Source organism: Microsporum canis, genomic scaffold, assembly GCF_000151145.1.
Source record: "Microsporum canis CBS 113480 supercont1.4 genomic scaffold, whole genome shotgun sequence".
NCBI classification, from domain to species: domain Eukaryota; kingdom Fungi; phylum Ascomycota; class Eurotiomycetes; order Onygenales; family Arthrodermataceae; genus Microsporum; species Microsporum canis.
Genome location: NW_003299166.1, coordinates 1,946,574 through 1,962,391, shown reverse-complemented (window position 1 = coordinate 1,962,391; position 15,818 = coordinate 1,946,574). Strand labels below are relative to the sequence as shown.

Below are 15,818 nucleotides of genomic sequence, written 5' to 3'. Positions count from 1 at the left end.
TCCTGGCCGATATGTGTGTTCTTGATCCCGGTCGTGGCCTTTCTTCAACCCACAGGCTGAGGCAAGCAAGCAGAGCAACTTAGCTGCGCCAAGGCGTTCCTTCAGGTTTGCTCCTCAGCTGGGACGATCAAGTCAGTTCAGTGTCGCCGTCTTTTTCTCCTTTTTGAAAGATGAGTTTCGATGTTTCATGAGGCAGAAGGCCGTTCTGGCGTTGAAATAATCTAACTAGCCATCATCATGCCGGGAGTGCCGTCTGGACGCGGTTGCGATGCGTGTCGGAAGCAGAAGAAAAAGGTACACTTCGCTGCGGGCCGCAGACATTAATTCAACTGCTAACGATGAGAGAGCACAGTGCGATCAAGGAAAACCTTCATGTGCGCGATGTACCAGGCTGAATATACCGTGTATCGGCGCGGGACAGCAGAGATACAAGTTCAAGGAAGAGACCTTCATTCAAAATGGCCAGTCGAAGAGTCTCACTGCCAGAAAGAAGCCCGTCGCTATACAGTTTCCAAATTTCGAGGCTATCACCTTTGTCGAAGAGATCCCTCGCGTCCCTGTTAATGGCCTGACAGAGCTGCGGAATGGCTTTATCGAGACGATGAAGCCCACGACCGACCTGAGATACAACCTGGCCTGGTCGTTTGGCGGGTTTTTGGTCGATATACCCCGCCGGCTGGGGATAAATGAAGCGCTGGATTCGGCGGTGCAGGTGCTTGTCGATTCACACACGGCCTACTGTGCTGGGCTGGGGGTTACCTCGAAGGTGCTGGTGGGATATTCTCGTGCCCTCAGGGTGCTGAGTTCATACCTGGATGACCCAGTCAAGGCGCGGGCGTCTGAGACTCTCTGTTCGGTTATGGTGTTGTTGATGTGCCAGGTGAGAAGAGACTCATAAGGCCTACCCTATATATCGACATTGACATCCATTGCAGCGTTTTATCGGCGTTACGGAAGGTGATTTTACAGGTCACTGCGAGGGTGCGGCGCAGTTATTAAAGGCAAGGAGATATTATGATCCAAATGATGAGTTTGAGAGCAAATTGGTCCTTTCACTGCGAGGACCGGTGGTATGACCCCTACATCTCGCACTATCTGACAATGTTACAGTTTTGCTGACCTCCACAAGATCTTTGAAGGGCTCCTCAACCAAAAAATCCAGTTCACTGCCGAAGAATGGAAGGTCTTGGTAGAAAACCATCTCGACGGGGTGACACCCGAAGGCAGGATGATGCGGTGCGTTGCCAAAGTACCTAGCCTCTTGCGCCGGGCAAGAAAGATCCGTACAGACGGAGGAACAGACGAGACTCTCCTGGCTGATGCGATGGCTGCCTACCAGACTGCAAAAGGTGCAGCCGATGAGCTACGGACAAAGTATAAGAACGCCCAGTTCCCTAGCAAGGGCGAGTTCTCATTCAAAGACCCCATTGTCATGGCTCATTCGTTCTACCAGCGCTCATTCGGCCTAAGTCTTACCGTCGTCATCATCTGCAGCTGTGTGGTTAATGGAATCGACCCTGGGAACACAGAGATCGTAGAGCCGTCCGTATACATCGATGAGATTCTGGAAATTGCGGGCTCTGCGACGATTTATAGACCTTTGGGAGCTAGTTTTGTGCCCTTATGCTTGATGATGGCTTGGGTAGGTACTGGAGATCGAGCAACGCGAAATACCATTGAGGCTGCCCTGAAGGAGTATGAACAGGACTATGCACCGGGGCAGGCTGTGTCGCTAACCCCAAAGGTTGAGAAGATATCTCGACAGCTACGCTTGATAGACCTGAATGTTTGATGAACATCTCATTGTATGCGATGATCTGTGGATGTACCCAAAATACCAAGCCCTTGAATAGTCATGGTGAAGGATTAACCTGGAGAACTCATATCTTCTGCGAAGATATTGTATATATTTATCTCATAGAACTTCCTTTCTTTAATATATTAATCTCTTCATAAAAATACCTTTGATATAAAATTCCATCAAAAGGCTGCAAGTGCTTAATAAGCGTATTAAATACAGGTTCTGTATTATTTTTAGCCTAGAAACTGGTATTTTATTGATATAAAAACGTTTATTGGCTATTAAATTTCAAGATACGCGGCAATTACCATACGAATAAAACATCAAATTTTTCTATCAAATCTCGAGAATACAAAAACCATCAGCGACAGACACAGAAATGGATTCCCTGGACTCCAAGGCAGAAAAGAAGGAGGATAAAGAGATATTGACGTCCAAGCGAAAGAGAAAGCGGAAACGCAGTAACCGACATAACAAGGGCAAGGATGAGAACAAGAAGCCTCGAATCGTCGAAAATGGCGACGAATCCAGTCCAGCCTCTGAAGGAATGATTAAAAATGTCGCTGCCAGTTATAAAAAAGATATACCCGGCATGAAAAGCCATTCAAAAAATGGTGCCGCCAATTCGGCCTCAAACGGTAGTTCGGCCAATCTCAGGGAAAAGGCTAAGGCCCTGTATGAAGCAAGGAAAAAGCTCCCCATCTTTGGACACGCTGATGAAATCCGCGCCCATCTTCGACGGACCGATGTTATGCTACTTATTGGTGAAACGGGCAGCGGTAAAAGTACCCAAGTGCCGCAGTTTTTGGTAGATGAGGATTGGTGTCGCCCCAAGTCGGCCAAGATAAAGAACGGGAAGACAGCCTCAGTGGGTGGCTGTATAGCCATTACCCAGCCCAGGCGTGTAGCAGCCGTCTCGCTTGCACGAAGAGTAGCGGAGGAAGTGGGTTGCCCGCTTGGTTCTGCCTCTCCTGCGAGTAAAGTCGGTTATGCAGTTCGTTTTGATACGTCTGTTTCTCCAAACACCCGTATCAAGTTCATGACGGATGGAATGCTGTTGCAGGAAATGCTGGGTGATCCATGGTTGACGAATTATAGCGCTATAGTCGTTGATGAAGTTCATGAAAGGGGAATCAATGTTGATTTGCTTCTTGGGTTTCTCAGGAATATTGCTACTGGGTCGAAGGAAGGGAGAGGGGGAATTCCATTGAAGATCGTGGTTATGAGCGCTACCGCTGATATGGAGAGCTTGATGGAATTCTTTACCGAGGGATTCAGCCAGGGCTCCAAGAGAGAGAACGAGTCAAGGACGGAAGAAAATACCGATGCCGACGTCCGGAAAACCGGGAGACAATCTAAAAGGGAGAAAAATAATCAAGTGCTGTCGGATCAGATTTCTGTTTGCCATATAAAGGGCCGTCAATTCCCTGTTACGACCATATATTCTCCATCGCCAGTTCCAGATTTTGTGGACGCAGCACTTAAAACAATATTTCAGATTCACTACAAGGAGCCACTACCTGGTGACATACTGGTTTTCTTGACAGGCCAAGAAACGGTGGAAACCCTCGAGTATCTGGTTAATGATTATGCTAGTACTATGGATAAGGAGTTGCCAAATGTGCTGGCTGTACCGCTCTTTGCGGCCCTCCCCCAAGTCGCTCAACAGAGAGTCTTCCTGCCTACACCTCCAAGGACAAGGAAGGTCATCTTAGCTACAAATATTGCTGAAACTTCCGTTACCGTTCCCGGAGTACGCTATGTGATTGACTGTGGCAAAGCGAAAACAAAACAGTTCAGGACACGCCTGGGCTTAGACTCTTTGCTGGTTAAGCCGATATCGAAATCTGCTGCCATACAGAGGAAAGGTCGTGCAGGTCGAGAAGCAGCTGGGCAATGCTACAGGTTATATCCTGAGAAAGAATACCTTGCCTTGCCGGAAACCAATACTCCCGAGATTCTGCGATGTGATGTGAGCCAGGCCATATTAACGATGAAAGCCAGAGGTGTCGATGACATTGTTGGATTCCCCTTCCTTACTCCCCCTCCTCGAGACGCTATCGAGAAAGCGTTATTGCAGCTTTTCAATATAAACGCTCTGGATGAAACGGGGAAAATAAGCCCTATAGGTAGCCGGATAGCTAAGCTTCCACTTACGGCACCCTTGGGTCGTGTTCTTCTTGCTGGAGCAGAGAAGGGAGCCCGTTGTCTGAGAGATGTTATTGATGTAATTTCCTGCCTGAGTGTGGAGAACATCTTCCTAAACACGTCTTCTGAAGAGAAAAAGGAGCAAGCAGATCTGGCGAGGCGTGACCTGTACAGGAGAGAAGGTGATCATTTGACTATGCTTGCAACAGTTCGAGCATATGCAGCTGAGAACACTGACCGAAAGGCATGGGCTGAGCGCCATCTTGTCTCCCACAGAGCAATGCAGGCGGTTATGGTGCGTCCTTCCAAGCTATTTACTAATTTATGATTATGTCCAAGCAGCTAATGTAAATTCTCACAGGATGTGCGAAAGCAACTGCTCACTCAATGTAAACAATCCAAGCTATTTAGTGATACATCTTTCGAAGTAGACGACTCTACGCCTTTGGGAAACGAAGATCCGGTGCCGATATTAACTAGCTTCCTTACTGGGTTTGCAACGAACACAGCACGACTATTCCCTGACGGTAGCTATCGGACGCTGGTAGGAAACCAAAGTGTCGCCATTCACCCGTCGAGTGTGCTTTTTGGCAGGAAAGTCGAGGCTATCATGTATAATGAATATGTGTTTACCAGTCGAAGCTATGCGAGGGGTGTCAGCGCAGTGCAGATGAATTGGATTGGAGAGGTGTTAGCTGGTTCTTCATAGGCTATAGACATCAGGGCATCGCAGAATAGTAACTAATGACACAAACATTAATATTCATTATTAATATATGCTCCATAGAGTACACATGCCTAAAGGTTCAAACTCATCTAATTGCTCTTCTTCTCCTTGCTCCTCAACTTATCCGTCCCATGAAACCAGTCCAAGAACCCAATAGATCCATAGTTCAAATTGAACTTCTCATGATGCAAATCATGCATTTTTGCTTTCCCCCCCAGGAAATCATACCCGCTATGCACAGTCGCGGTATTAAACAGCTCATAGGCCATAAATATCCAAAAGGTAATGATATGGCTCTTCAGTAGCTGCGGAGGAAGAGTTATAGGCAGAATATTAGCACCTATCTGCTCGATTGGATGGGCATACTGAGCCGCCAGTGCCACAGGGGCCGTGAATTTGTGATGCCGTTTGTGAATCCGGACATAGAAATAGGGATGATGGAGCAGACGATGGGCGTAGTAGAAGAGGGCTTCACGGAGTAATATGGAGAGAACAAAGTCTCGGGCCAGAATTGCCAGCGGCGGCAGCGTTGGTAGGACCTGATAAGAAGGCGGAATGATATTTTTATGGGCGAGGGTGAGCAGGAGGATGTGTAGGGCCGTAGATAGCAGTTGGTTCTTGAACACGTAGAAGAAACAATGTTTTATCTCCTTGGCTGTAGGCTGTTTCGGTGCAGGCTGGATTTTATGTCTTTGCGAGAAGGCCGGAGCCCATCGATCGAGACCAAGATATATTGCTGAAGGGATCCAGAAGCTCACGAGCTGGACGATAGAGGTTCCAACGAATTCTATCGTTGCGGGGGAGTATGTTGAGACGACGGAGGCCCAGCCCGCCTCTACCTTGGAATAAAGCGCAGCCATATTATATACCACGTAATTTTACAGAATATATCTCAAGAGGCGACTTACATGTTGAGTGATATGAATGTTTGGAATCTCTTTGGTATAAAAATCTGAAGTTATTTTTAGCATGTGCCGAACCTCGGTTCAAAATCTTGTCATCTCCGAGAGTATGAAAAGCCGACATGGGATTTTTCAGGTGAAATGAAGCTATGGTTGGACGAACTATCACGTAATAACGGGGTACAGTTCGGAGTCGGAGGAATTAATGGATTCTGCTAGCTTTATTACATCCATGTTGCTAGAGACCACGTTGGTCCGGGTCCGGTTCAGGAGTGAAGCTACCAACAAAGCTATGAATTCAATCATACAAGTCCATGGGCTTGGTAAAATCACGCTTCGTGGCCTGGGGAGCGGATACTTTGATACCACTCTCCATGCGCGAGAGAGTCATGTCATAGCCCTTTTGGTCACACCATGACTTCACCATCTTGACTGCATTCTTGATCTCCCGTCCATTCAACTGCCACATGGAAAGCTCCTTCAAGTCTTCCTCACTCAGGTCATGCAAGACGCTCTTTTCTTCCTTCCTTCCTGCTGTCGCAGGCAGAGGAGGCAGGCGTTCCAGGAACTTAGCCCATACCTGCAACCTGGCACTTGGCGATAGTGTTTTGAACAGGAGATGCAGGTTGATGCGGGATCTGAACGCTGTGTCAATGGTGTCGTAAAGGTTGGTGGTTAGGAAGATGACTCCACGGTAGTACTCGAGTTCTCGCAGGAAGATGGAGACTAGCTCGTTGCGGTGGATGTCGTTTGGGTTGCGCTCTGCCATGAAGACGTCTGCTTCGTCGAGGAGGATGACCGCGTTCCATTCCAAGGCCAAGTCGAATACTTTTTTGATATTTCCTCCGAGCTCTGCCGCTTGAATGCCGAGATCTTCCGCCTGGAGGTAGTATAGAGGCTTACGACATCTGTCGGCGACTGCATGGAATGTGATCAGTTTTTCATGCACTTGTCAAACCTTGGGCTTTGTATATCTTACCAGCTTCCGCCGTGAGCGTCTTTCCCGTTCCAGGAGGACCACTTAGGAGGATGTTCAACCCCTGGCCTGGATATGAACGATATATACGTTAGTAAGTGTATTTATTGGGTCTTTCTAGTAGAGATGAGGGAGTCAAACTGACCTTTGCCAGTGATGACATCGTCCGCCACCTTCTTTGAGTTATAATGGTGCTCCACGAAGGATAAGATCAGATCCTTCTGTTGTTCGTCATACACCAAGTGGTCATATGCTTCATCATTCCACCTGATCTGATCAATGTCTTCGATGTAGAAGTTGACTATCCGTTGTTAGTCCAATAAACCGATCCCCGGCAACCAGAAGGTGCGCACTTACGCCATTCTTTGTTCTTCAGAGCGTACCCTTCGAGAAAGGGGGACATGTATATGATGTCCTCTCCTAGCGCCAGCATCCCTTCCTTGTTCTTCTCTTGTTCTTCCTTGGGGATGTGCTTTGTCGCCCTCGGATCGCCCACTCTCTTCCCACTAATAACTTTGACTTTGTTCGGTCCGTCCATATGCAAGGCGGTCTTCTCGTCTTTTTTCCCTTTAGCTGCTTGAAGGACACGCTGTTTCCGTTTCAGGGGGTTCTCTACTCCTGAGTTGGTCCTTTGAGCCTCATGGTGCTTATTATATCCAACAATATCGACCAAAATCCTACCGTCAACCTGCATAAATCGATTAGTAGGTGTAGCTAAGATAAGCGTATATAAAAACCTACATTGTGTTTCATCACCGAATCTTTGGTCTTGTAAATGGCGACGCCAGTGTAGGAGGCATAAGTCAGCCCCTGGTAGTCCAGAGCCTTCTTCGCTCGTTTCATCAACCGCGACTTAACTGCCTCTGGATCCTCATGGAACCTCAGTGGATAGTAATCCAACTGTGTGATGGGGATATTTCCCTCAAAAGAAGGGATCACAGCGCTGTAATCTTCCCACACGTACGCTTGGCCGTCAAACTTCATGATCTTGCATCGTATGCGCATCAAGGAACAGGAGTTGCCTTTGATAATTTCAGTGCTAACAACCTTGCCCAGGGACTCACATTCTCCTTCCCATATATAGAGGGGTGATCCAGAAGGTAAATATGCCCAGAGCAAGTTGAAGGAGACGAGGCCACTGGACTGCAGTGTCTGAACACGGCTGCGAGTTTCCATAAACATGTCGTCCATGAGAGCTAGCAGCAGCTGGAGGTGTTCCATAAAACGGCTGCCCTTCTCAGCATCCTTCAAGAGGTCAGCTATCTCGTTTGCGTGGAAGTACAGTGGCGCGAAAGGGGTCGTGAACTCTGCAGCCTCCGTCTTCTCAAGGTAGACCTCATCCTTCTCAACGATGTCCTTGAGCGCGGCGACCAGGAGAGGGCTCTGAATGGTGATATTATAGTACTTCAAGCTCGGATAGCCACTGATGACCGGCTTGTCCATGTCATTCATCTTGTAGACCTTGATAGCCGCTCTATCCTGGGCCTTGGATACGCTCTTGCTGAGCTGTTTGGGCGGATAGTCAACCCATTTTTTCAAGTCTTCACGACTGTCCTTGGCCTCGTAGAAGACTTTGATGAGAGCATCGGTTCCTTGAGTCTGTTCTTCGGGAGCAGAAGTGCTCTTGGAGGATGCGGATTGCATGCGAGCATGGGGGCGAGGCTGGAGTCTGTCGCCAGTGCCAAACGTCTTACACCTCCATCTCCAGACGGCCTCCGAGACATTAAACCCCATCCTGAGGCCTGTAAGCAGCGATGCGCCAGGTGGGCACTAGACTGTGCTTGGTGATGATGTCTGATATCTGTGTCAGCACTTTGTATACGGGAGGTTGCACATAACAAAAGAACTAACGGAAATACCTGGAACAAAAAAAAATGGGAGAGAAGACGTCCTGCAAATAGATAAACCGGTGAGCCTGCTGTGTTCTTATGCATGAAAAAAAAGGCTGGCTGCTGCCTTGCTGTCTTCTGTGTGAGCTTCTGGCGGGCGCAGCAGGGCAGCTTTTTATTATTGTAACTATAAAATCCAAGCCAGCCAGCATCAGCTAAGACATGCTCAGCCGGGACAGAAACAAAGCTCGCTCACGCTGCTTTGGCCTCTCGAACTGCCCCGGATTCACTGTGCATGTATTAACCCTGGCTGCTGCTGGGCGAAGCAAGCTGGTGGCTTGACCAGTTACATAGCATGAACATGGACTGCTGAACAGCCAGGGAGCTTAAGCATCAGCCACCAGAAGCTCCCTTTTACCAGCCACGCAGTCTCGATCAGTGTCTGTATAGCTGTCAGTTAGGCTGGATGAACACCTCTGGCTTGAGCAAGGTCAACTAATCAGCGAAAGGCTGCTGCCTGGGGGTACATCAACGACGCCAGCTCTACCGGGAACAACCCAGATGTCGAGCACAGTCCTACGCTTACAAGCTAATCAGAACACAAGCAAGACTAACAGAACATGGGCCATAAGATTGGCTTGAGGTATGACGCAAATCAGGGGGTTTGGTTGGACTCCTACCGTGCGTGTTAAAGTGCTCACCCCAGTCCAAGCAAAGAACCTTGCAGTTCCGAGATGACATGGCCTAGCATCTCGTATCCAATAATGAAGTTTGCGCTGGGATGGCCGCAAGTATACATATGTGTAAGAGAAACGTTAGCCGACGAAGTTTCGTCTGCTGAAAGTGGTTATCAATGATAATTGAACTTCATGCAACCGTACCCGTCGTACTCTACTCTGCAACACTTCCAGGCCTTTATAGCTTTGTGTCAGCCGTGGGCGGTCTATATTTTCTATTCAATGCTCTTTATATATACCCAAAAATCCGATACTCCACAAATACCAAACATGTCAACCGTCTTCCAAGGGTCTTTATCTCGAGTAACAAGGTCAAAATCAAATGCTCGTAGCAGCTGCTCACCCACACCGTTAGCAATATGGCTTAGTCTGTTCAGAACCTCAGCACTCACCTCGAACACGGCCTTTGCTATTTCGGTCTGGGCGATGACCTTCCCCATACACTGGTACTTCCCGTGGTTAAAAATGAGCTCGTTAACACGAATCATATTCGCAAGCTCAGCATCGTCAGCTTCGAGCCAGCGCTCTGGACGGAATATATCCACGTCCTCACCGTAAGTTTCCTTGCAGCGGTACATGCCATACACCGATCGTCCTATGTATGCACCTTCGGGTAGGAATACAGTCTTGCCGGCGACAGTGACAGTGTCTCCCCCAGCGGGGATTTTCCGGGGGAAAAGGCCAACTACAGGCGGAAACATTCGCAGTGACTCACGGATCACGGCTTGCAGGTATGGAAGTTGCTTCGTCTGGGCAAAGCTGATAACTCCGTTGCCTGCCCGGGGCGCTTTACCGGTAGTAACGGCTTCATCAATCTCGCGCCGGAGTTTGGCGAGGACGTGCTGGTTTGTCAAGGTGAGGAGGATCACCGAGCAGATGGAGTAGTAAGGTCCAAAGGACCCAATGATAACAGCGTCGAGCATCTCGGAGCGCAGGGCATCACCCGCCATGCCATGCCGAATAAACGAATCGAGCATATCCTGTGGATTCTCGCGGGGATTCGCCTCCCGTTCCTTTATCAATTTGGCGGACACTGCGAGTAGTTTCCCGTACCCAGTCTCATCGTTGGATCTAGGAGCCAGTGCCGGGCCGATAAGGGACGATTGAGAAGCCTTTGCGAGTCCGAGGGCAACCAGAACGTTGGCGACGAGAAACCCTTCTTTTACGGACTGGATGTAACCGTTCGTATCAGTGTCCTTTTGGAGCATCTGGAAAGGCTGGCCAAAGGCGATGGTGCTGATAACGTCGTAGGCATAATACTGGATCTTGGCCGCCATGTCCACAGGCACCATCTTCGAGCCAGAGGAGAGGTAGTTGGACCTGATAAGATGAAGAAGCTCCTCAAGACGCTCGTTGATGAATAGTTCGTAGGGAAATTCGGTCCCGTAGAACTGCTCACGACGGTTAGTTGAAGCCAACTGTTAGGAGATGGAAAGTTACCCCAGGGCCTAGCAGCTTTCTTCTCCGATCATGTTCAGCGGCATCTGTCAGTGAGAAGAGATGATCATGCTGATAGTCGACACGCATAGCTCTGAAGAACCAGTCGGCACGAGTGTATCCAGGCTTAGTGTTTACCTGCATCCATACTTCAGGCGAGGATGTGACGACGAGGTTGGGTGCGATTTTGGCGACTGGTCCTAATCCGAGGGCAAGTCAAGCCCGTTAACTTGGATATGCCTGAAGACGAGACGGTGTCTAGCAGCTGTCTGGCCGGTGGAAAAGATGGCACCAACCGTAGTGTTCGGTGACATGCTGATACCATTTGGCGGGCTTATATCGTAGGAGAGCTCTCGCATGTAGCCAGCTGGAGAAGCTGGCTGACGGCGGACCAGGGATATGCCGCAGCTTTATGTACAATTGAAGCCTGGTAGCAAGGTGATGGACGGCTGCTAGAGAGCAGATGAGGACAACAAGTCCAGCTGCGGAAGTTGGTATCAGAAGAGACATGGCAGCTTATAATAGCCAGTGTTGTATTGGGGGATGAAGTAGGTTGATACGATTTTAGGAGAGACGCTGGCTCCTTTATAGATCGTATTAACTACAACATATACTATAGTTTACTCTCTTTCTTTTCTTTTCTTTTTATTGTTTTTTCTTTTTTCTTCTTTTCTTATTCTTAAATGGAATCGTAAAGTCTCAACCGGTGTGTCTATGTGCCCAATCAACTACAGACTATGGCTAACTATCTACAGCAGGCTTCTGTCTATCTACTGTGAGAAGTTGGCTTCGCGATTAAGATAACAGCCTGGTCGCCAACCTCTAGTGGCCTACTTGCAAAATGCTCCCGCAAGATGGGCGGGAAGGCCTCCTTCATGTCGCCGTTCCTCGGATGGTCCTTGTACCAGAAATCCGTCAGGACGTCCGTCGCTTTGCTGCAGCGGACAGAAAGGTCGTCTTCCGGGAAATTGCAGTGTGCATCGACCCGGGCGACGGAGACGTCACCAAAGCCATGCCGGGTGAAGACTCTGGCTGCTGTGGCGAGCAGGAAGCCCTGGTGGTCGATGGCAGACTCCCCGGGCAGCATTCCCTCCTGCGCGATGGAGGCGCAAGCCTTGTTGATGAGGTTGACGACCTCGTTGTCTGGCGCTCCCTGGACGATGACGATGCGAGCGTTGGGAGCGGTGGGATCTACCACGCGGGCCATTTCGGCGAGCGACTGCTCCAGGTCGTCGACGTAGTGCAGGATCCAGAGAGCTACGGCGGCGTCGAATTTGTTGTCTTCGAAAGGCAGTTTCTCAGCCGTTCCCTGGCGGATTTCAACGCTCGATTGTGCGCTGTTGCTGACAAGAAGCTCGTTTCTATCGCCGTTTGGCTCAATGGCGTATGCTTTGCCTAGCTGCTTAGCGATTGCTACTGGTAATTCTGGAGCAGGCACACATCAGCATCGACTGTACGGAGAGACAAGAGTACATTGAGGAGGTGAAATTATCCATCTACTCACCACCATGGCCACTGCCAATATCAAGGACCTCTTTATTCGACTCAACAGCCTTAAGCACGGCATCAAATTCATGGCGTGTAAGTCGCTCCGCAAAGGGCTTCCATGCTCCCTCGCTCAGGAGGTGTGGACGCCTTCGGAAGGTAGGCAGAGGGTACGGCCCGAAGAGCGGTTCCAAGTTTAGCTTCCTGGCGGTGATGAACAAATGTTTCTCTCTGCGCCCACAGCCCTTGATTTCGAACCCACAGTGGTCGACAATCTGGATGAAGAGGCCTGCCTGCTGCACAATGCTCAACCACCCGCTCATAGTGAGGAACGTGACGGGGATGACTCGCCCCATGAACTCGGCGTCGAAGTTCTCAATATACTGATTTTGCCGGGCGGTTCTCAGAGCAGCTTTATCTTGGGTGTAGTCCTCCGCAGCGATCGTTCCCAGAATGAAAGTGCCGCCGGGACGGAGCCAGGATGCCATTTTGAACACCATTGAGTATGTCGTGGTATATGATGCCTGAAACAGGTTGAAGAGTGAAACAACAGCGTCAAACTGCTGAGATGGATCATATGTTGTCATGTCAGCCTTGTGAAAGGTTCCTGGGAAATTCTTCTGGCAAAAGTCGATCATCTTTTGCGAGACGTCGATGCCAGTAACATTGAAGCCCGCTTTGGCCAGACGGGATGCAGGCCCTCCAGGGCCGCAACCGACATCGAGGACTGATGAGCCAGGCTCGTGGTATTCATTTAGCCTGGCAAAGGCCGTGTTCAGTCCAACGTTGTCGCCATACGCATCTTCGTATGATTCGGATATTTGGTCAAACAGCACCTCCGCAGTGATGGGGGGGTTCGTGATAACGGTCATTGTGAATTGGATGCCTAGGCTATAGGGCTATAACGGTCCGCACAAATTAATGTAGCTGATCTGGATGTTGTGTTTCATACCAATTGTTCCGTTAGGGGCTTTCCGGGCTGTTTATAGTAGTATTACTTACTACATGGCCTGAGACCGGATTCTTAACCTTTTTAGGCACATATCCAAAGTGCCTAATGCTCACCAGGTGTTTACCGAACTCAGGCAACAAACCTTTTACACCTTTTATTCAATGGTTGAAGTTATAGATAGCTAGTCAAAACCATATCTGATACACCGCTCTCTCGCATAAGGTTGGAGTTAGATACAGTTTTGTGATATAGAACTATCTATATTCTGAGTTTTACCTGGTCAACTGGCTTGTTGACTCTATGAATACCAAGGCTCTACCCAGATTGGTTTATTTTTGGCATCTTTCTTCTTATACCGTGTACTCAGTACAGGTCCTGTCTGATTATCTGGAAATCCCGTCTACTATCTGCGGTCTACAATTGTGTTGGCAAAGGCAGACCCCTGTCATGTCTACCATATACCCACCAGACGCGGATACGCTCCTTGCCATGTCAAACAGCATTGCTGAGCAAGTTCGCAAATATACGGATATGCAGCGGGCTTGCAACGGCAGTTCTAGTGACTTTTTCCCCCAACAAGGACAAAAGCTACAGGGGCAAGCTGAGGCGGTAGCGCGAGAATGTAGTAAACTTCAGGCTCTCATCTCAGAGCCCAAGGGCTGGATGGTGCAAGCCGCCTGGTCATACTGCGATAGCGTTGCTCTTTCAACCGTCATCGAAATGGGTATCCCAACGCTCATTCAACCGGGTGGGAAAGGGGTAACTTTGTCTTATCTCGCTGGCTGTACCAACGCATCACCCACTCTGATCAGTGAGGAAAAACTACTGTCCCCTCCGTCAGCGTTCTAGAGTGATGTGCTGATGAGATGATAGAGAGAATCATGAGAATATGCCTAAACAGGTTCATATTTGCAGAATGCAGTGCTGGCAATTATCACCATAACCAGCATTCTCTACAATTGCTAGATGGCAATTTTGGCAGCCTCATTCATTATCTGCAAGTACTTTACTGCTCATAAGAAAACCTCTTGTTATGGGGCTGACTAGGTTTATAGAGTTGATGATGGCTTGCTCTGTGGCGCCTATTTTTCTCGCACCGCTTGTCAGGCTGGCTTTAAAATATCAGACAATCCTACAGAAGCTGCATTTGGGATGGCATTTCAGAGTGAGTGAGGCGATTGCACAAAGACGAACAAAAGGAAAAAGGAGAATGATGGGTGGCACAGATAGCTAACTTGAATAACAGCCAAACTTCCTCTGTACGAGTACTACCACACCGTTGACACCGAGCGCGGCCAGCGCTTCTCACGGGCCATGGCGGGCCACTACGATGGGCCCCTGGACATGCCGATCGAGTTAATCTACCCATTTGATTATCTCGCGGGCGGGTCAACGCTTGTTGATGTTGGAGGTGGCAATGGCCAGAACGCGATCCGCCTGGTCATCTTGTATCCCCAGCTCTCCGCCGTTGTCCAGGACCACGTCAGTGTCATATCCATGGCTGAAAACACGGTCAAGGAAAAATATGACGAGAAAATAGCGGGTCGAGTTACCTGGGAGGCGCATGACTACTACGCCCAGCAGCCTCGGAAGGGAGCCGATGTCTACCTATTGAGCCACGTCTTGATGGATAACAATGACGAGTACGTTTTTCGTTTTATCCTTTCAGCCACTATTTTGCCTTTGCAAGCGTGATCTCAATATCTGATCTGGTGTTTGCTTTTTTTATAGAAATTGTATCAAGATGATCCGGAGAATTACGCAAGTCATGGACCCAGTCAGGTCCAGGCTACTGATCCACGACTTTGTGGATCTCCCAAGGGCTGTTGGGGATGGTCCTCGCTTACTTGATATGCTTGATCTACACATGATTGCAAGCCTCAATATTCATTCCCGCAGCGAGGCAGAGTTGGACAATCTAATTGACCGTGCTGCTGGCGACCTGGGTTTAGCGAGACACAAGACATGGCAAGGAAAAGGAGGATCAGCGGTGCTCGAGCTCCGCCTCCAGTCCACTTGTGGCCCATAATCACGCCAATATTGAATAGTATAACATTATACTCGTACATAGTAGCTACTCCGGACAAGTACGAATATTCTCTATGCTCTGTATGCTCTGTATACTCTATATGTTCGTAGTAACCTGGTGATAACGTTAGGAAGTTAACTACCTACTCTACTAGGTAGTCCTTTCTACCACTGCCCAGGCCAGAGGATCAACAATAATCAGAAAAAGTGATGGGACTGCTAGTTATTGAAGCAGAGACTTCTGTTGGAGTGGGTATCAAGTGATGTAGGCCAACGAGTAGTGACGATGTTCATCACTGCCACCGTATCAGCACATCGATCTTGACAAGACTTATAACTACTTGAAGCCTTAGTCCAGTTCCTGAAGTTTTATACGTTGAACTCGATGCTGGATAATAAGTCTGGTGTTTTGTTGACTTTAGTGGAAAAGGCACGAAGCAAGATAACTATTTGCCCTCATGGCATGCAATACAACTATTTCATTCGGTGTCTCCAATGCAAAGATCAAGTCTAGGTGCACATGGGATTATTACTGTTGGAAACGAATGTTTGAGCCCCTATATAACAGGGGTTATTTCCTTGACACGATACCCACATACCCAGAGTACAGGGAGCTATTTAATAGCATGTATGTACAGTAGGGACGGGGATGCCTACCAAATCAGAGGCCAACCAGGCAGAAACGGGCGTCGTAACGCTATAAACCCCGACCTTGCCTATGTATGCGAATATCCTCGATGGATTTTATCGATAGATTGAGACATCCACTCACCGCGGTAGCTAGTCATGGCGATTC

The 15,818-nt window shown here is 48.8% G+C and overlaps 7 protein-coding genes across 7 annotated transcripts; 3 read left to right on the top strand and 4 right to left on the bottom strand.

Annotated features, from left to right (window-relative positions):
- Positions 1-178: 178 nt before the first annotated feature.
- On the top strand, positions 179-1,792 carry MCYG_04710 (conserved hypothetical protein; the record flags this gene model as incomplete). The annotated part of the gene is made up of 4 exons (XM_002846927.1): positions 179-294; positions 353-880; positions 936-1,070; positions 1,130-1,792. The coding sequence occupies 4 exons, from the start codon at positions 238-240 to the stop codon at positions 1,790-1,792; spliced, it is 1,383 nt and encodes a 460-aa protein (XP_002846973.1).
- A 388-nt stretch (positions 1,793-2,180) lies between these two features.
- MCYG_04709 (ATP-dependent RNA helicase Prh1) lies at positions 2,181-4,687 on the top strand (the record flags this gene model as incomplete). The annotated part of the gene is made up of 3 exons (XM_002846926.1): positions 2,181-4,244; positions 4,311-4,639; positions 4,666-4,687. The coding sequence occupies 3 exons, from the start codon at positions 2,181-2,183 to the stop codon at positions 4,685-4,687; spliced, it is 2,415 nt and encodes an 804-aa protein (XP_002846972.1).
- A 78-nt stretch (positions 4,688-4,765) lies between these two features.
- MCYG_04708 (C-4 methylsterol oxidase) lies at positions 4,766-5,536 on the bottom strand (the record flags this gene model as incomplete). The annotated part of the gene is made up of 2 exons (XM_002846925.1): positions 4,766-5,215; positions 5,249-5,536. The coding sequence occupies 2 exons, from the start codon at positions 5,534-5,536 to the stop codon at positions 4,766-4,768; spliced, it is 738 nt and encodes a 245-aa protein (XP_002846971.1).
- A 280-nt stretch (positions 5,537-5,816) lies between these two features.
- Positions 5,817-8,288, bottom strand: MCYG_04707 (conserved hypothetical protein; the record flags this gene model as incomplete). The annotated part of the gene is made up of 5 exons (XM_002846924.1): positions 5,817-5,868; positions 5,992-6,496; positions 6,558-6,623; positions 6,912-7,242; positions 7,296-8,288. 5 exons carry the CDS (start codon positions 8,286-8,288, stop codon positions 5,817-5,819), a joined length of 1,947 nt encoding a protein of 648 aa, XP_002846970.1.
- Positions 8,289-8,729: 441 nt separating this feature from the next.
- MCYG_04706 (benzoate 4-monooxygenase cytochrome P450) lies at positions 8,730-10,701 on the bottom strand (the record flags this gene model as incomplete). The annotated part of the gene is made up of 7 exons (XM_002846923.1): positions 8,730-8,825; positions 8,911-8,959; positions 9,085-9,159; positions 9,265-9,296; positions 9,360-9,455; positions 9,513-10,538; positions 10,561-10,701. 7 exons carry the CDS (start codon positions 10,699-10,701, stop codon positions 8,730-8,732), a joined length of 1,515 nt encoding a protein of 504 aa, XP_002846969.1.
- Positions 10,702-11,323: 622 nt separating this feature from the next.
- MCYG_04705 (methyltransferase) lies at positions 11,324-12,914 on the bottom strand (the record flags this gene model as incomplete). The annotated part of the gene is made up of 2 exons (XM_002846922.1): positions 11,324-11,973; positions 12,062-12,914. 2 exons carry the CDS (start codon positions 12,912-12,914, stop codon positions 11,324-11,326), a joined length of 1,503 nt encoding a protein of 500 aa, XP_002846968.1.
- A 527-nt stretch (positions 12,915-13,441) lies between these two features.
- MCYG_04704 (OmtA) lies at positions 13,442-15,023 on the top strand (the record flags this gene model as incomplete). The annotated part of the gene is made up of 5 exons (XM_002846921.1): positions 13,442-13,805; positions 13,868-13,895; positions 14,050-14,159; positions 14,241-14,637; positions 14,873-15,023. 5 exons carry the CDS (start codon positions 13,442-13,444, stop codon positions 15,021-15,023), a joined length of 1,050 nt encoding a protein of 349 aa, XP_002846967.1.
- Between the last annotated feature and the right edge of the window lie 795 nt (positions 15,024-15,818).